The 20700-nt window shown below is 35.7% G+C and overlaps 3 protein-coding genes across 5 annotated transcripts; all 3 read right to left on the reverse strand.

Moving 5' to 3' along the window:
* Window positions 1-1934: 1934 nt before the first annotated feature.
* LOC103944495 (GDSL esterase/lipase At1g28570) lies at window positions 1935-4149 on the reverse strand. Of its 2 annotated transcripts, none has more exons than XM_048582300.1 (5): window positions 3839-4147; window positions 3497-3727; window positions 3020-3168; window positions 2676-2952; window positions 1935-2403 (listed from the first exon to the last, which is right to left on the reverse strand). In XM_048582300.1, the coding sequence occupies exons 1-5, from the start codon at window positions 4098-4100 to the stop codon at window positions 2171-2173; spliced, it is 1152 nt and encodes a 383-aa protein (XP_048438257.1). In that variant the 5' UTR covers window positions 4101-4147; the 3' UTR covers window positions 1935-2170. The 2 variants fall into 2 exon arrangements, with proteins under 2 accessions (XP_048438257.1, XP_048438258.1); XM_048582301.1 differs by having other exon boundaries at window positions 2353-2478; window positions 3839-4149.
* Window positions 4150-11534: 7385 nt separating this feature from the next.
* LOC103939590 (GDSL esterase/lipase At1g28580-like) lies at window positions 11535-14998 on the reverse strand. Of its 2 annotated transcripts, none has more exons than XM_048582694.1 (5): window positions 14684-14998; window positions 14324-14545; window positions 12497-12645; window positions 12129-12405; window positions 11535-11914 (listed from the first exon to the last, which is right to left on the reverse strand). In XM_048582694.1, the coding sequence occupies exons 1-5, from the start codon at window positions 14865-14867 to the stop codon at window positions 11682-11684; spliced, it is 1065 nt and encodes a 354-aa protein (XP_048438651.1). In that variant the 5' UTR covers window positions 14868-14998; the 3' UTR covers window positions 11535-11681. The 2 variants fall into 2 exon arrangements, with proteins under 2 accessions (XP_048438651.1, XP_009347996.2); XM_009349721.3 differs by having other exon boundaries at window positions 14618-14998.
* A 4455-nt stretch (window positions 14999-19453) lies between these two features.
* Window positions 19454-20188, reverse strand: LOC103939504 (signaling peptide TAXIMIN 1-like). The gene has a single exon (XM_009349633.3). The coding sequence runs from the start codon at window positions 20084-20086 to the stop codon at window positions 19844-19846; it is 243 nt and encodes an 80-aa protein (XP_009347908.1). The 5' UTR covers window positions 20087-20188; the 3' UTR covers window positions 19454-19843.
* Window positions 20189-20700: the final 512 nt, after the last annotated feature.

Below are 20700 nucleotides of genomic sequence, written 5' to 3' on the forward strand. Positions count from 1 at the left end.
AACTCCACTGCCCCTTCTTCTATCAATGCCTGCCACAAGGCCCCACGATTAATTAGGTGACAAAGTTCTGTGTACAATGGCTTTTAATGACTAATATATAATATAAAAATATTAATATTAGACGCTTACACGTATGTAAGTAACTGTAAATTGTTAGATGCTATTATCAAATTCTCATGTGTGTGTATGAATGTAATTGTAAGTTGTTGATGTATGAGGTGACAAATTTTATATACGATGATATTATTGAGCTAAGATGTTAGGGGCAATTTGGCGCATGCATGGATGAATGTGACCGCTCATTGATGTATTACTGATGTAACATACACCGGTGGCCTTAGTTGTTGCTTCGACACCATACTGAAGCTTTGAGTTGTTATTATAATACATTCTAGCTACGTGCTTATGATGCTTTTTTGCAGTTGGAGCAGGAGCACACAAGTTCCCTCGTTACGCTAGTATGTACGTACACAATGGCGTAGTCAGAAATTATTCGGTGAGTGAGTTAAATTAAAATTATTACTACGAAATTAAGTTTTTAATCCTATGTTGCCTACATAAAGTTATATAATAGTAAAAACTTGAATGTAATAATTTGAAGCAATAATTTTATGTTATGTTTTCTAGGTTTCTAGCCTTCAAAGCTTTCAAGTGAATAAAATAAGGAACAATTTGTGATATGGAAATTTTAATTTATTACTATTAAATATAATATTGGTTAAAGTGATGAGTTTATGTAACATCTATTAGCTCTGATTATTCTTAAAAATAGGCTTACTAATAAAAAATTTCATATATTATGTGAAATATGGCAACTAAAAATCATAAACTAACCTAAAAATTAATATTTTTATGCTTGAAGAACCAAACTCTCCCTATGCTATAGCCTAGGGGAGCCTTGTACTTGGCTCCGTCCGGTGCACAAAACCAAAAATGGCTTCAACACCATTAATATCAAATGTGGTATGGTAGGATTATACTTTAAACTATATAGCATATATAGGTTTATTATTTTCTGTATTTTTATGTCAATTATTCTAAATTTTGTTAAGAAAGTGAATTATAAAGAGCTTTAGTATTTTCCTTTTCTCAATTTTAGCCAATCTATACACTTGGGATGTTTATTTTATGATAAATTGACTTTCCGAAGAACTAGAGAAGGAAGCTAAGAGGTTGAAGGTCTTTGTGTCTAAATTTCATAATTTTTCATGGAGTAAAACGTTCCAATTTTGCAAATCAATCTTATTAGAACTGCACATATATGGGAGAGTGAAGATTTGAAGGGTTTCCCAATTTTTCCTAGCAACATAAGTTGTGATTTCACCATAAAACTAATTAACAATAAGAAAAGTAGCCCAATTACCATGCAAGGTCCCTCATTTCTCCGATGTGATATTCATATTCTCAATAGGTGCCCTCATGCGTGGCTAATTTTCAAGCTTAGCACGTGGACAATACAAATCGAGTGACGTGAAACATGTGTGGCCGTTGGGCTTTACACAATGAACAACCTGCTCTGATACTATGACGAAGTTAAGGTTCTACCATAAAACCAATTGGTAATAGGGGAAGTAGCCCAATTACTTATATGCACATGTAAGGTTCCTCATTTCCCTGATGTGTTATTCATATTCTCAACACCATATGCTTCAAAACATAAGAGATAGAGTTACAAGTTTCCTATTTTTCAAAATTGTCCAAAAGCTAAACCGACCCCAAATCAAGCGTGCGAAGTGATTGATGTGTTTCTCTAGCCAAGAAGGATTCTTTCCTAATTTGTCATTTTAGCTATTTAGGATTTTGTTTTGTTTTAGAAAAATTTCTACCACACCCTTAAAAAGTTTTTCTAATATAAATAGAATATCCTAAAGTCTCTCTAAAATATAACACCATACGATGTGTACACAAGCTATATTTCTTTTGCTTTTGTTATCTGTGTATCCCAAATTGGGACATGGAGCCATGGAGGCCTTTTTATTTAATTTTTTTTACAAGATACAAGTAGCACATCTAGAGCGAGATTTGATAACATAGCTTCTAGTGCAAAGCCAAACACAATGAACTTCTTGAAGTATAAGCCCCCTAAAATTATTGATGCAACTTAAGTTGACTAAGTGACATCAATAAAATTCTTGTGTGATATAAATGGGAAAATAAATCGGAGGCCAAGTCACAGTTGTGACACACAGGAGTTACTAAGGTGGGGAATGGTATAATTTCCATATAATAAAGCCTTGGCTATCCACCGGTTGGCTCCTTCAGTACAGTGCAGACCGTCCCAGTCGATAGCCTCTTCAGGGTTTGGACAAGCACTTGCCGGTGGAACACCACATTGTGCTGATGAGTTGTAATTGTATGTCCCCCCACCTCCACAGCATGCTTTGGTTGCTTCCCAAGTAAATCCTGCAGTGACGTGAATCCGATGATTTATGAAAACTGAGAGGTTCAACATTTGAAACACTTCCAAACTTCATGTACCTTTAACAATAATCTTAAAAATTAATTAAAAATATTAAGGTCATTTGATGATCATTTTGTTTTTTTTTTAATTTTTTTTATTAAAAAAAATTGAAAACTTGTGGCCATTGCTTTTAGTTTTTAGTTTGTTTTTAAATTTTTTAACGAAAACTAAAAACTAAAATGATTAGTAAATGAGTGCTAGAGAGATGTTGTACCAAATTGTTTTGGAGACTGATACAGTTGTAACGTAGCACTGTAAACATCTCCATAAATGATGTTAGCATGAGGATGAAGGCTTCGAATCTGACTTAGCTTTATCTGAAGCTGCTCATTGTGATACTCAGAAAACTTGTTTAACCATGTAAGACAACCAGTTGAAGGATCGTATTCACTCTCATCTGAACCCTCATAGAATGTAAGATAAGTAGGGAGGCAACCAATTGGAAAGTTGCCTGGTACCAAAAGTGTTGATGCCCCATGCTCAATCAACTCCTGCAGAGCAATGCAACCATAAAATTAAATCATAGAAGCCTACAATTTATATGATTTCAACTCTTACATTGATAGCTGAAGCCATTGCTTCCATCACTACTGGAACAAATGTTCGAACAAGTTGAAAACTGTCTCCTGCAAACAACGCATGGGTGTAATCGTTGCCTCCAATCGGTCCCATAAGAACTAGAGAACTTGAGAGGAGATCCCTGCAGTCTGCAAATCAAAGATAAAAAAAAAAAAAGAGTAACTGATCAGTCACATCCAAGATGAAACCTTCACATTCAGGCCCCAAGTACAATTATTAATTGGAGTTGTTATTTATGTGGTAAATGGGGACAAGAAACAACTTGAAATTGTAAATTTGCATTTTAACACAATCATTGAAACTTACTTAGAAAGAAAAATTAGTTAAAATTTACTGCACCACAATTGTAGCAAAAAGTTTACTCTATAATTCTAAACGATAGAAATGTCGTTTAGTGTTAAAGTTAGAGAAATTAGACACATAATCTAAATGTTCATAAAAAGTTTGGTAATTGACCTGAAGCTGTATTGCATAAAGGTGATAACATTCCTTTGAACCAATCCACTTGAATTCTTAGAGAGTAGTTTGTAAATTCATTATAATGTCCCATTTGTTCAAGAAAGTCAGTGTCAAGTGCAGTGGCTCCTACTACTGCAAAATTCACACCCTGTTCAAAGTTGTGCACAGTTTCATTGACGTTCAGGATTTCAAAATAAGGTCGCACAAGAGGAAGTCCCAGAGATTCAGCTGCAAAAGATGAAGCCAAAAAGAACCTGATTATTTGTTAAATGAAAAAAATATGATTAGTATGGCTTTTTAATGGTATGAGATATAGATAAGTGGATGTATTGCACATACCAATGAAGTCTATGATTAAACGACCGTCGCAGCAGCGGCCGGTGGGGTGATGAAAGAAGTCTTCCCCATATGGAGGGAAGAAGAAGTGGAAAGGCTCGTCATGGTGGTAAAGGGCATTGAGGTATGAGTTGCCTGTATCAGCAGTTGAATCCCCAAAGCCAATGATTGAAGTGTAGCAACCAAGCGCATGTGGGATGATCACAACTGTTCCGACAAGGAGGAGGACGTTCATGGTCAAACTTGCCCGAAAATACCAAGCCATGGATCTCTCTCTATCTCCTACTCTCACTTACACGCAGCTTCAGTTATGTATATATATTAATATACAAATTGTGTGTGTGTGAATAAGTACACGTATATGGTAACAATGACTTCATGTCTCAATCAAATGCATGCATGAAAAACTACAGAAACCAAGTAGTCATGCTCTCATTCCACAGAATCCACACGTCAATGGCAGCTTGCAACTGTAAGTCTATGCGAGGAGATAGCTGCCTTCCAACTACAAGTCTATTAGGGGAATTCTATATACTGATACCCCTTTATTTGCTTATTAACCCGCACGTGCGTCAATTTCTACATTTCGGAAACAACTGCCTGCTCTAAAAAAATGGCATCAAACAAAGGAATTTTACCATTGTCTAAGCTGGACATTTACCCTCATCTATGCAAACGGCCAACAATTTGTTACCATCGGCTAAATGGCGACTTGAAGGTTACCATTGTTTTAGTCATCCGCTTGCCTAAATTTCAGCCATTCGTATAAGAGTTAACGTAAACCTTCTATCGCCCAAAATTGAGCAATATTCAATAAATTGTTCCAAAATAATGATATTTTGTGGACAAAAAATAATTACCTAATTAAAAACAAAGCAGTTATTAAGAAGGATTTGAAACTCAGTGGTGGTTTAGGGCTGAGAAAGTCAGTGATCGGAAAAATCTCCGGTGCAAGAGTAGACACGACGTGGGGTAAACAAGTTTTCTCTTTATTCTATTGAAATAAGCTTCAACTTTCCGCCTCCAATATGAGGATTGGGGAGAGACTCTCTCATGTCATCCTAGGACCCATTTATGTTAATTTTTTTTTTCCAGCAAATTATATCTTTTGCAGTTTTATTCATGGGTAAGTTTAAATCTCTGCAAATTCTTTCGCTGGACACGTTCTTTTACAAGTTTGCTCCCTTCTGTTGAATGTTGAACCAGAAAACTGAGTGAGTTTGGAGAATTAGTGAACAATAAATCAAGCCCAAACATACAAAATGGAAAAATTAGTAAAACAATTCATATGAATGCATACCAAAGCCAAACCTTTCAACAAAACTATCCCAAAATCATCTCCTGATAAACAAGAACCAAATGAAACACTTCGTCAATGAAGTTAAATCAAATCAAGCATCCAATTCAGACTTAATTTAGTTTATCTCTTTCCAAGAAACTAAACACATCCAGGAAAAAAATGGGTGTCTGAAACCCTAAATAAATAAAACTGCAACCAAATTATAAAAAGAATTAAGAAAATTTCACTCTTTAAGCTATGCTCGTTTTTGACGGACGAGCCAGAGAAGATGCTAATATTTTCACGTTATCACACATTATCACAATAAAGCATTGAAGAGTCCAAGTGTGGCAACTGTGAATCATACAGCAAACTCCACAGCCAAGTGAGTTCGCATCATGCTCCTGTGATAGGCTTATACTAGGCCTCTGCTGAAGAAAGTGAAACCGTTTATTACTGTCTCTTTGTCCTCCATGCCCAGTGACGGATCCAAGATTTTAATATTGGGTGATCCTAATATAAAAACACTAAGAAAAAAAAATGAACATTAAATAATTAAATGATGAACTACAACTTTTCTTTTACAGTTTTTGTATTAATTGACGATGATTTTTTCATGTAATATTGTTTTGTATTTCTAATTATACGCATATCAATTAATCAAAATAAAAAACATATCTTGATGAAGCTAAAAAATATGAAAGAACAAACAATATAATAAATCATAATAAATTAATAAAAATTATACTCTATTATGAATTTAAAATTTTATATGTTTATTTAGATTAAAATAAAAAACTAACTTAACTTACTTAAAAACTTTGGCACAAAATACTATAGTGTAATAGTATTCTTTTTCACTTGTAAGTGATAGATTTTAAGTTTGATTCTCGCTAAAATGAATTTAAACTACATTATTGTTCACTCATTGTGAGGGTAAGTCTAACTCTTTTCCCTTTAGTTAGATAATAAAATTTGTTCAAAAAAAAAAAAAAAAACTTCCTTAAATTTAGAAAAAGGAGAATTAAATGGTGGTGGAGAAAAAGATAGCAGACAGAATTTGAAAGTCAAACACTTGTATATATTTAATAAAAAAATGTCGAGGCGTGCGTTCATTTAAATGACTCAGACATAAACACTTGTGAAAGTCGAACACGTGTTTTCAAACCGTGCATCAAGGCACACCTTTTTATTTAAACGACATGGCCAAAACACACCGTTTCATTTAAAGAAAAAGTAGCCCTCTTGTTCATCTCACTTATCCAAAACACACCGTTTCGTTCGTCTTCTTTTGGTTTGCAGGATGACTGAACAGTGCAGCGGCAACTGCTCATCCTGCACCACATACCCAGACTTGGGTGGTCCCTTTTTATGGCTCATGAGGAACACTCATGTATATCATGAAAAGTCGTCGACAATGGTCGAAAAACAAAATGGTCCTGTAAGAGAAGTGGTTATGTGAGGTCTCCAAATGTCACATTAATGTATAAGGGAGAAGGGACCAAGAGAACTAGAAATAGATCACTCGTCACAAGAAGAAGTCGTGTTTGTTTAGCCAAAGGGCAAATTAAGGAATCTTTGATAAAGTTCTAGATAAGAATTTCAAACGACTAGAAGAAATGTGGCCAAACGATGATGCCAAAAATCGGAAGAAATGATAACAAGATTACGAGATGGCTTATTTTTGGGATGGGACTCTTTAGTGGCCAACACCACAAGATAGTAGAGGCCTCCATGTTGTTTACCCAAACCAATCGTCTTTTTTGTAACTAAGAGCATCTTCAAAGGATATATCAAATATGATATGTCAAAATTTTATTTGATGGATGATGTAGCAAAATTGAATAAAAGTGCTAAATCTTCTTATTTTCTAATGAATATGTCAAATATTTATTTTATTGGGTCTAGAGTTACATTAACTACTAAAAAATAATCAAAATTTGTTTTAATTTGTATTATATTGGTTGTTAATGGGATCCATGCATTAAAAAAATAAATTAAATATATTTGACTCCTTCTTTGTTTGCTGTAAAAAAAAGCAACTAGAAAGTAAGGAGTCAAATGACTCACATACCACATCATATATGGCATATCCATTGGAAAACACATGAATATCTTTTAATCTTATTTGACATATTTGACATCTCCTTTAAAGACGGTCTAAGTCATCCAAAATATGTCAATATGGAAAAAAAAAACGTCACAATAACTCAGTCCTATTGTAATCTTGCTTACGGACGGACAGTAAGGTCAACTTAAAGCTAGAAACACCCAAAACATTTTTCAATCGAATATATGTATTTCAAGGTAAATTGCCAATAGAAGTGATAGGAGCTTTCTCTCCGCTAGGTAACATAACCGGTGGCAGTGAAGTTTTGGTGGTGGTGTCGAGCAAGTGCTGGGAGGACGTGTAGTTCGTCGCTTCACTATCAATGAGCCATTGACGAGGGTGCTCTGAAGATTTTGATAAAATTGGTTCACTGCCTGCGACATTGGTTTGAGGAACAGTTAACGGCGTAGTGCACTTGTTGTTTGTGATGGAAAAGATCTGTTGAAATTGGGTGTCAGAGAGAAATTTGCACCAGGTTGCATGTATATATGTCTCCATTGGAGACGAATATATGAATGAAAATGGGATTAGAGCACTTTGGGTTGCTTCCATTTGAGCTTTGGTCGTTATTACCATGGCTGGAATTGACGACACAAAGTAAGAAAAATGAAAGAAAAAAATAACTAGCAGTATAGGCTCGAGGAAAATTGATGGAAGCAAGCCAGAGCAGAGCTACGGAAAACCTAGCTCTGATACCATGTAAAATTGGATCATTTGAATATGTTCTGCAGGAATATTTTCATTGATGCTAAATATACAATCTTTGTACAAAGCTTACCTATTAGTCAAAAACTATGGAAAGGCACTAACACAAATCCATTACAAATCAATTTGTTTGGGCCCAAAATAGGGTTAACACATTACAAGGAAAAAGGCTCGATGTTTGAGTTCTTCGTTGCACTCTCTGAAAAATGCTACGAGAGTATATTTTGTCTAACTCTGGATCAAATTTGTATCTGTGCAATTTACAGAAGCAAATATCTGATTTTACGGCCGCATCTTTGGACGCATTTATATCAATAAAATGCCTACTTGAATATCAACGTAGGGTTTCAGTATATGTCATTTTTAACCTCTTGCCGGCCATGTAAGCGGCTACATCACCATGTCCTCCACAACCACCTCTATTGTGTTGCCGCTGTTAATTTTTCAAAGCAAAACAGATTACAGAAACCTGTAGTGAACTTTGCAATTGCTTCCTGCAGTGAACACCGAACTGAACCTGCTTCTTGGTTGTTGCTGGACTTAAATTTGTAATTGCATCTCGGTTGCTGCGGTGAACTTTGTAATTGCTGCTGGACGGTGGACATAACCTTCTGTTGGTTGTAGGCTTGTAGGCTGCAGCCTCTGATTTAAAATGAAGCACAGGGCGGAAGGCCTGTTTACAAAACATGTTGTTAATCTGGACTCGAATTTTATTATTATTACTGGACCCATGTGGCAAAAGGCCGAAGGCCTGTTAACTAAAATTAAAAACAACAAAACAAAAGGATCCGTGGACCTGCAGGAACTGGTCCGTATGAATTGGGTCGGGTTAGATCCAGTTCTATTTCTTAAAAATGCAATCCGCCCCATCCCGCCTATTTTATTTACGAACAGGTCATGTTTGGTTCCTCCAATTTCAAACTCGGCCCAGCCTGAGCCCACCTCTACTTAAATCTAAATGATAAAAAAATTAAAAATTAAAATATTTGGATACATAAAATACACACATTCTCTAATAACATGTGTACTTACTATTATGTAGGGACAAGTATATACAAATAACAACACCACCCAAGAAAATAGCTTGGCAATTGACCTGGAGATGTATTGCATAAGCAAACATTTATGCTCACCACCATTAACTCTCGGTATGCCCATCATCCCTTTCAAAGATTGCCACATGTAATTCGCAATAATCTTAGTTAAGCTCAATTTTTTTAATTTATTCCAAATCTTTTAATTTATTCTGCTCTAATTAATTCAATCAATTACTTCCAAATTGACTTTTGTATGATATTCTCTCTCTTCTCTTTCATGCCTCCTTGAAACTCTCTCCCATGGGGTTTTTCTCATTTTCCCGCAGGGCTCCGAACGTTTCTGGGCGGGATTGCTTTTTCTGGGCCTCGCAGTTGTCCGTTAGCTGAAGCCCTGAAAAAAGCAGAACAAAAATTTGAGCTTTTGAGGCCAAAGCAGCTGCTGCTTTGAGTTGCACGGTGGCTGAAGCAATGAAAGTAGGTCGATCTTCCCATATGGAGGGAAGAAGAAGTGGAATGGATCGTCATGGCGGTCAACGGCATCGGTGTATGTGTTGCCAGTATCAGCAAGTGAATCTCCAGACCCAATGATTGATGTGTAGCAACAATTCGCATGCGGGGTGATCCCAACTGTTACGAGGAGGACGACCACGACGTTCACCAAACTTGCCCTAGCCATGGAAGTATCTTTCTCTCTACCGCTGATCGATCGAGAGAGACACACACTCCCTCTCTTTTAAGGTTGACTAATTTTTTATGAAAATGAATATAATTTTTGTCAAAATAAAATTATAGCAACGGCGTTGATTCCTTAAGCCATCTCTAACTGGATGAGCCATAAGATCATAGGCCAAAAGGATAGGTTTTTTTTTTTTTTTTTTTTTTTTTTTTTTTTTTTTTTTTTTTTTTTTTTTTTTTTTTTTTTTTACAGAAAACTCATCTCCAATGGAGGTCTGGGTAAAAAAATTCTTGGGACACATGGGCCAAAATCCAGCCATATAGCCAGCGAGTTGGCCATCTTTAGCCAACTAGCTAGCCTCTTTAGTTGGGCAAAGCTGGATTTTTTTTTTAAGACCAAATTAAAAAAAAAAATTCTAATTTTTTTCCTATAAATACATAAGACATTTCTACACCATTTCTCACATCATTTTCACCCTTTCATGCTATCCTATCTCATTTTATTTCAATTCTTCACATTCTATTCACCTCAAACACTCTTTTCATACACACCCCTCTCTAACCTCTTTCAATAATCTTTACTTTAATTTTTCAATAATTTTCAAATGGCCACATCTTCAAGTGGCACTCAAAATATGTCAGGAGGCTTATTCATTTAGTGACAAGTGACACTCAAAATATGTCTGAAAACCTTATTTTAATATGGTAGTTTAATTCAATTAACTAATAAAATTAAAGAATAAACTTCAAATAATAAATTATTGAGAGGGCTAAAAAATAGTCCCCTTTGGTTGGAAATAATATATAAATATGACATGATACTGTTCATTAAAAAATAATTTGTTGCAGAACTATAATCTAGACGAAGACTAAATATAATCCCGTCAATTGAAGATGGCTCTAAGCACAAGGTAGCTAGAAAAATACTGGTTCTTGTCCTAGCGTGCAAGAACCAAGAAGTCTCCACCTTTCTGTCAAATAACAGCACGTGACAAAAAATAGAAAAAAACTAATCCACATGATAAATGTGCCCTGCAACTATAAGTTTATCTGAGGAGACAACCGCTTTCCATCTACAAGTCTATGAAAGCAATTCTATATATTAATTTGTACTCCTTTTATTTAAGCGCAGTATACAACTGTTATATTAGTTACAAGCTAAATATTGTGGTAATTATGTCAATTTTGATCTATCTTTCCGTCAAATAATAGCGTGAAAAAATAAAATACGTTATAACATTTGTTCAAGATTCAACTTGCTCATGCCATATTCATTTCGTTATAACATTTGTTCAATATTTGAAAATTGATCTTCTTCATATTTCTCCCTTTTTTAAGATCTTGTTGTTTTTGTCAACAATTTTAATCTAAATTGCACCCGATATTCATCATGAATATGTGTTTGCCTTGTTTTGGATAGTACTTGCAACCAATTTCACTATAATGTACTTACAATTGTTTTAAATATCAAATGTTTATTAGCTACATATCCATTGTGAGTAGGGTGTTCCATGTGGGTATAGTATCAAACTCAACGATCTCATATAACCAATCATTTTAATGTCATGCTTAGTTACAAATATGTGGTACCAAGCTCAAGAACGAATCCATAAAATTGATAGATCTTTGGCGTCTCTATTGCAGAGAGAGATTCTTGTGTTCGGCCGTATAAAAAGGAAGGTAAAGTAGTATACTGAAGGGCCCTGCTTCTTCAAGGCTATTGTATAAAATTGCAACTCTGAGCTGGCTTGTGCAAAGCATGTCAGCATTGGGAATTGCCATTATGACCAAATAGTTCTGAAAATCCTATTAGGACGGTAAAAATGTTACTTTCATCATATTTTACATACCACATTTTTATCACTTTTCTATTAAAGATATGACTCATTCTCATTTCGATAAGAACAACTCATCACATTTATCAAAAAAAAAATGTTAGAAAGACTATCTAATTAGATCACATGTGTAGACAATGTAACGTGTCACCAACAAAACCAAACTAACAATTATAAGCACAGGTGGAGAAGTACACAATACATATCACAATGTGGAAACACACAAGGAACTAATACAAGGATCGGTGTAATTTCCTTTCAACAAAGCATTTGTTATCCACTTGTACGCTGCTTCAGTAAAGTGGATACCGTCCCAGCTGATAAACTCTTCAGGATTTTGACAAGCACTTGCCTGTCGCATACCACATTGTGCTGATGAATTGTAATTGTATGTCCCTCCTCCTCCGCAGCACGCTTTTGGAGTTCCCCCGATAAATCCTGCAATTACACGAATCAAATTTTTTTATCGTAAACAGGTTAGCTTCAGCATTTGAAAACATTGCACCAAAAATCCGCGAGCTATTTCATAAGGCCTAATGAAAAAACTAAGTTTTGAGTAGTGACTAAAATACATGCACATGAAGTTTGAATCTTCATCGTTTAACAAAACATGAAAACAAACGTGGATAAAATTAATTGAGAGTTGAAGTACCAAATTGTTCTGGAGAATGATATAAGTACATCATAGCATTGTAATAATCTGCATAAATGATGTTGACGTGAGGATGAAGGCTACGAATGCGGTTTAGTTCTGTTTGAAGCTGCTCATTGTAATACTCAACAAACTTGTTTAACCAATTTAAACAACCAGTTGAAGGGTCGTAGTCACTCTTATCTGAACCCTCATAGTTTGTGAGATAGATGGGAAGGCAACCAATTGGAACGTTTCCAGGTACCAAAAGCGTCGCGGCCCCAAGCTCGATTAACTCCTGCAAAGCAATGCAGCACAAAAAGTTAGACAAGCCTAAAGGAGATCGCGTTTTTTAGAACCATTGTGATCCAAGCTTTTCAAACTCTTACATTGATGGATAAACCAATTTCTTCTATCACCAATGGCACATATTCTTGAACCTGTTCTATACTTTTCCCGCCAAGCAAGGCATCGTTGTAATCATTGCCTCCAATCTCTCCCATGAGAATTAGAGAGCCCGAAAGGAATTCACTGCAATCTGCAATAAGAATCGATCAGACAGGCATCATGCACAACCTAATTAATTTCCAAAAGTTACGATTAAATGCCAAGAACTAGAGTTAGTTTTTAATCTTACACAAGGTTTTATTCTAAGAGTAATTTTTTCATGGATTGGAATGAATTTTTATGTTTTTTTTTCCTTGATACAAGGATACATTTACCTTAAGAGGTGTGAGAATAAAATAGTACTGAACTCGCTATTCATGATATTCAAACTTAATATCTCTCATTTACAAAGCTGGAGATGAGCTCATTATAGCGTAGAGAGGGGGAAGTGTCAATGAGTTCATATGGACCCCAACAACTTTATATTGCTCCTGGGGGTGGGAGGCAGATTCTCTGTCCTCCCACTTCCTGTGCTCTTCTGTTTGTGTGTCACAGTTAAGTGATGTCAACATTTTATATTACTATTCATTTTTGTCTTATTATCCTTATAAAAAAATAATATAAAATATTAACTGTGACCACACAAAATAAAATAATACGAAAAGACACGAAAAGTGAAAGGATAGAGAATTTGCCTCCTAGGGTGTTAAAGTGTCAATAAGTTCGCATGACCCACCAACAACTTTATATTGCTCCTGGGGGTGGGCCCGTTGGGTGTTAAAGTTAAAGTGTCAATGAGTTCGCATGACCCACCAACAACTTTATATTACTCCACACAAATTTTGCTATTGATCCCCACACCCCAACCTAATTTCCAATATTTAGGTTTATTCAGTAGCGGGCGGGGGGTGTCAATGAGTTCACATTGACCCCAACAACTTTATATTACTCCACACAAATTTTGCTATTGATCTCCACACGCCAACAAGAATTTCCAATATTTAGGTTCAGTTCAAGTTTATGCCTGCATGCTTTTGATTTCCATTATTTATCAAAACACTCTACCAATTAACAATATTTCACAGTGAGTTCAATCAATTGAAATGATTGATCGATAATCTTTCACAAACGTTGGTGTATTTACTTATGGGAGTCAAATTAAAGGTAGTGGCTGCTTAAGTGGAAAAAAAAAAATCTAGTATTATACAGTTAAGAACTTAAGATCATTGTATGGTTATAATTTGGTTGTATACATTGAAATAAATAATGACACTATTGATAATGATATCGTACATGACAAGTCAAATATAAGAACCAATCGTGAATTATATATCTAAGTAACAAAATGTTAACACATCTACTTTTTTATCATGACCCCAGTGAATTCAAATCCTATTTCCGTCACTGAGCTCATTCCTTCTCCTCTGCCCCCACTTACAATAATGTATCTTGATCGTAAAAATTTCATAATCAGAACCGTTCAATTTCTTAATCATCATGTGAATATCATCCTTACAAGAAATCATTCGAATCGGAGATCGTGAAGTCATTCAAATGTTTCAAATAAACCAACGGTCCATCATGAATATGTTACTTGGCACCTACAATTTTGATTTATTTGATACATTTAAATGATTAAACAATCTCCGATCCAAATTGTTTTTTTTAGGGTTAATCTTCAAATGAAGATTAAGAATTTGAACTATTTCAATTACGAAATTTATATGGTAAAAATATGGTATTTGCAAGTGAGAGAATGAGCTCATCCTGGAGGGGAATGCAGATACTATTCTCTTTATGATAAGCATGGGAAGGAATTCCAAACTTACTTGAAGATATGTTGCAAAAATATGGAAGAATTTCTTTAAACCAGTCCATTTGAATTCCCAGAGAGTTGTTGGTACGTGGATTAGAGTCTCCCATTTCTTCAAGAAAGGTGGCGTCAAGGGCCGTGGCTCCTGCCACGGCGAAATTCACTCCCCCTTCAAAGTTTTGGATACTTTTTTGGCTTTCGAGATAAGGTCGAACAAGCGGAAGTCCGAGATATTCAGCTGAAAACGATAATGTGAATTGAGAAACTGATAAATTTGTAAATGTAAGATATACTGTAAGTGGATGCATACCGATGAAGTCTATGACTAAGCGACCATCGGAGCAGCGTCCGGTGGGGAGATGAAAGTAGGTCATACCATATGGAGGGAAGAAGAAGTGGATAGTCTCGTTAGGAGAGCTGATCTTTAAGTTTCCGGTATCAGCTAGTGAATCGCCAAAGCTGAAAATTGAACTGAAGCAGCATGAGGCATGAGGGATGAGTATGAAAACTAATAAGAGGAGGAAGTTCATCCAATAATATTGTTGGAAAGATGAACCCATAGAATTGAAAGATCTCTAGCCAACGTCTCCGTTGCAGGGAGAGATTCTTGTGTCTAAACTCGCGTATGGGAACGAATATTGTGGTTGAAGGCTGGCTTGACTTTCTTTAGCAAGCTTAATTCCCTTCTCTATGGAGGATTATTAACTGGACTAAAATATGATAATGGTTTTTTAAGTGTGGATTAAGAAATCATAATTGATCTACCTACAAACAGTATAAAAAAGTTTCTGATTACCATGATGGATGGAATTGGTAACGTCTAAATCGTCGCCATGTGTCGAAATTAAATCCCATTTTCAAATACTTAGGAGCAAAAATGTTATGGTTCCCAACATGAAAAAGCAGTATCAAAAAGTTTCTGATTTGACACCATGATGGATGGAATTGGTAACGTCTAAAATCGTTGTCATGCGTCGAAATTAAATCCCATTTTCAAAGGATCAGGATTCTCTCCTGAGTAAAGGGTGAGGATCCTCCTGATCAAGTTCATCGGACTGTTAAAATTTTATACAACGGTTATAATTATTATAATTTTTAGAGGGATCCTCTGGTTGTAACCGTTTGATAAAATTTCAACGACCCGATAGACTTGGTCAGGAGGATCCTCACCCTTTGCTCAGGAGAGGATCCTGATCCATTTTGAAATACTTAGGAACAAAAATATTATGGTTCCCAACATGAAGAAAGCTTGTGCAGTTCTTCAGGTCAACTTTCTGTAGCAAATTAACTTTATTCCCTTCTCTATGGAGGCTTTAAGCTCAGGTATCAGACTTTCAGGGCTTGTTTACATAATTGTAATCAAAATAAAGGAATTGGATTGAGGAGGAATTGAATTGAGAAGAAATTGGATTGAGAAGGAGTCATAATTAGATTTCTGTTGAAACGATATTCATATAAGTTGTTTACTAATTCACCTTAATCGGAATAGAAATCAATATGATTACTAAAATGCCCTCATTCCTTTTGTTTTATTTCTTTCCCATGTTTTTTAAATAACATTTTCACAAAATGTCATTATTGTAAACCTTCATCTATCAGACTTCCCTAGCATAAAATAAGAACTCTTCCCTCCCCTTTTCCCGTCGCTTTCATCCTTCCCACTCACCCTACCCCATAATCACCACCCCTCCTCCCTGCCAAGTATTTCAATTTCAAGATTTTCTGGGTTTTGAGTGATTTCTTCACCAGATCTATGGGTTTATTATCTGGGGTTTCGGTGATAAATTCTTGAATCCGATTCGGGGGATATGTGGTTGGGTTTTGTGAGGCAGTAGGCATGGCTACAAGGGGAGGTGGAAGGTGTGGTGAAGACAATGAAGATGAAGCGTAGGGAGCGATGGGTTTGTTGGGTTGAATAGCAGTCGAGCGCCAAATCGAAACAGACGATACCGTGAGAATGAAGGGAGAGAAAGAATGGAGGATTGGGAGGAGCATAATGAGGAGGTGTTGGGGTCGAGTTTGACGCTGGAGAAGGTGGCGGCGGCCAAGCAGTTCATAGAGAACCACTACAGAGCTCAGATGAAGAACATTCAAGTACGGAATGAGAGGTAATCTGCAATCTGTAGCTTTGATTGCTTCTGGATTTTCTTACTTAGGCTCTGTTTGGATTGCTGAATAATGTAGATTGGGTAGTAATCCAAGCTCTAAATCGTGAAACTATTCGGTGTTTGAATTGGGTGTTGGCATTTCATGAATTGGTTTCGATTTCTGTTGTTTGGTTGCTGAGAAAATGTGGGAAGAACAAAATGTGAAGATCATTTTGAGGTAGTGGAGTGAGAGGAGGTGGCGGAGGAGCAGAAGGCTACTGGAGAGGATGGCGGAGGACAACGAGAAGATGGAAATGAGTACAGAAGATGCAGGGTATTTTGGGGAGGAAAATTTGATTCCGGATGGAGCCTTCTCTCCGGAATCCAAATACTACCTTCTTTTAGTTAATTCAATTCCGACAATATCAGGAATTGAAATCCTGATTTTATGTGGGGCCCATAGAACTGTGCATTCCGCTTAAGTTGGTAAACGGAGGAATAATCAAGAATGGGGAATGACTCCCATTCCGCCATATCCATTCCCTACATGTAAACACGCGCTCAAGGCCATGCTTCTCATAGTTAGACAACGATCCCAATCCAAGAACTTCATCGACGCCATTCTTCCCTAGCCTTACCTGCAACAGTTGTAACAAATGAAATTAACTAAGGAAACTATTCCAATATAACATCACGTAACAACATAAAACTAAGTTAAGAGAGGCGTCCGACTTGGTTAATCAAAAGAAAGGCAATTTTGTGACGCTTGATTGCACAAACGAGCATTCAACATCTGGAACCAACTTAAATAAAAAAGAAAAAGCTAGAGATAGAAAGAAAAAAGCTTACTTGCGAAAACAGAGGAAAAATGGTTATTCCAGCAAGACCAACTAGATATTAACGTCTGCAATTTCCGGCAGTCATTTCACGAATATGTATAACAAAAGGGAAAAATACAAAGACAGATCGACGATCTATTGTGTAACATCGATATTGTTCCTAACTTAATCAGATTCACGTCCAAGTAGTGTGAGGTTTACTAGTAGTGGAGCCACTCATTTCTATGCTATATTCTATTTTGTCAAATATCAGATGTACATTTTCGGTTACAAGTCCTTCTACTATACATAATTACATATGGGCTTTTTAGCCAAAATAGTCCCTGAGATTTGCATAATACATCACTTTGGTCCCTGAGGTTGAAAATCAATAGAAATAGTCCCTGAGATTGTTCACCATCCATTATTTTGGTCCTTCCGTTAAGTGTCTCGGAGCTCTTGCCCAGAAGTTCGAGCAAATTTCAAAGCTTCGTAACTCAATCGTTTCTTAACCAAATTTGACCCATAATATATCAAAATGAAGATAGGAAAGTATAGAACAAGATTATACCTATTTGGAAGCCCAATGGTTACAGGAGATGGCCGGAAAGTAGCTTGAAATGTGACTGGTCCGCAGGAAAACTGGAAAACTCACCGGAAACTGGGTAAACGTTAAATGTTCATAACTTCTTCAATACTCAACGAAATCGAGTGATTCAACAACAAAAATTATACTTCTTGACAAGATAAAGAGAATGCTACCTTTATCGATGGTTAAATCGCCATGGTTTGACCGAAAAACGGTTCGAAAGTGGCTAACTTGATGACCAAGACAACCACTTTTGATCTGTTTTCCAGCCAAACCATGGTGATTTAGCTTCGAGAAGGTACCATTCTCTTCATCTCGTCGAGAAGTATGATTTTCGTTTTTGAATCACTCAATTTCGTTGGGTATTGAAGAAGTTATGAACGTTTAAAGTTAACCCAGTTTCCGGCGAGTTTTTGCAGTTTTCCTGCAAACCAGTCACTTTTCAGACTATTTTCCAGTTATCTTTGGCAACCATTGGGCTTCCAAATAAGTATAATCTTGTTCTACACTTTCCTATCTTCATTTTGATATATTATGGGTCAAATTTGGTTAAGAAACGATTGAGTTATGAAGCTTTGAAAATTGCTCAAACTTCCGGGCAAGAGCTTTGAGACACTTAACGGAGTTTTTAACAGAATGACCAAAATAATGGATAGTGGACAATCTTAGAGACCATTTCTATTGATTTTCAATCTCAGAGACCAAATTGATGTGTTATGCAAATCTCAGGAACCATTTTAGATAAAAGGGCTTATATATGCTTTGCATTTTTGGCAGTTCAAATTGATCCACTAAATTCCAGTCATGCACTGATGTAGTTTAGAATTGGTACTTTCGGTTTCGGGTCCGAAATATTGTTTCAGTAGTTGGTGGCAAAGCCATGAGTGCCCGGAATACAATGCTGTAATACAAAATAATCAACATGTCCTACTCCTGCTGCATGAAATTTGAAAAACCAATTACATCATGAAAATACATTTAGTGATGATTTTTGTAGAACTTCGCATCATATTAAAAGTTTAAGTTGTAGATTTGATTAATTTATTACTTCTATAAAAAGGGATTAAGCCAAAGAAATTTAACATGTCATCTTTGTAAATGGGCCATACTATTGTGGTTGGTGTAATTACAAATTTTATTGGATGTTCCCGTAGGGACATTCTCTGTACATATTGTAAAATGTGGAAGAGATGATCCAGATATTTGCTTCTTGTAGAAGCATTTAAAGTATTTTTTTCAGAATCCACTTAAATTTTTATTAAGGATTGACTTCAAAAATATTTTCACCAAAAACACTTTCAATCATATTAAAAGCACTTCCAAATAAGCAAAAAATGATTAAACAAGAAGTAGTGTAAGGAGGTACAAGTCAGAAGACGCTGCAACAATGGACATGATTATACATGAATATATGTGCTAAAATTGTTGTGTGTTTATCATTTCCGTAACCACAAAGAAGTATTATGTCCCAAAATCAAGAATATTGCATGTTTCTTGGTAACTATTTCCTAATCCTACCAGGATAGGAACTCCATATTAGAAAGGTACCACAGCAAATTATGATGTAAAATTTGTGAACTATTGATAGCAACGAAGCCTCTTAGGATAAAACTCTACACTTGAATGTTGAATGAATTCATTGAGCCTTATCTCACCCAATTAAGTTCAGAATAATATATGTTGAAATTGTATTGCTGCCAATAAAATTGCAGTAAGTAAACAAATGCTCACGCTATGGAAAAAAATTCAGTCGAGCAATAAAATTTCCTTTGCATTGTCGAAGTTTTCTAAAAATAAAAAAAAAGAATAATAATGAAGATTTGTAATAACAAATAATTAATGAAACTTTCTAATTGCCAACCCAAATTTCATAAATTTATCCTAATTCATCGAACAAGGATTCGTAAGGCTTTCTTTTGCAATGTTTGAACAAATCTTCAACAAAAAAATCAACAGAAAGTGGAAAGATCGAGAAAAAAAAAAACTGTGGTTGAAAAATGAACAGACCACTATTAGATTACACGCTACGTATCAGATAGTAATTAACAAGGAATCTTAGATGTGAACCACTTCATGATCGAAAAGGGAAGCTTGATCAACGCCAGAGCAAACTCAACTATGATCGTCACGCACAAGCAGCACGGACATATGCAAGTCAACGCCAACCCGACTATCCAGATGACGACGCCGATGACGGAGAGGATGAGAGCGACGAAGGCGAAGGGCAGGCCGAGGAGAAACCCTAGAGGCCTGCATTCACAATCGTCTCCGCAGCAGCAGCTCATCGCTTGTCTTTTGGTGTTCTTGTCTCTCTTCTACTTCTTTATAGTTTGTAGGTTGCGGAAGACGATAACTACGGAAGGCAACTTCGTTTGGTTTGTTGTCGATTGTAGGAAACGATATGACTACGGAATAGGTATAGTTTGGGGGTGTATATAGTCAAACAAGGACTTGTATTCTATTGCCGGCTTTCCTCTAAACTACAAGAATTCCTATATATTTTATATTAGGGAGATTAAATTTGTAAACAAAACTTTATAAATTAAATGACATGAAAGTTGATAATTGAATTACTACTTAAACATTGATAAACGTGTTCATTCCTATTGGTGGCACATCATTTAATTGGTTGTTCATGTTTGTGGAATTCACAGTAGCAACGGTTAAGATCAGCTGCACCACACAATTTATTTATCCTCTATGTGGTTTTTTATTTCATTTTGATAATTACGATAAGGGCATATTTTTGTAAACATATAAAACTCAAGATTTAAAACGATTTCCATTCTTATTTATTGGAATTAAACGTGCAATATATTTATCCAAATAAGAAAAATACAAACTTATATTCATAGAGCAAAACACATTGATTTATTTACTTTGATCAAACTCAGGTTTG

The sequence above is a fragment of a genome, unplaced genomic scaffold (assembly GCF_019419815.1).
Source record: "Pyrus x bretschneideri cultivar Hongxiangsu unplaced genomic scaffold, Pyrus_bretschneideri_v1 Contig19, whole genome shotgun sequence".
In the NCBI taxonomy this organism is placed as follows: Eukaryota; Viridiplantae; Streptophyta; class Magnoliopsida; order Rosales; family Rosaceae; genus Pyrus; species Pyrus x bretschneideri.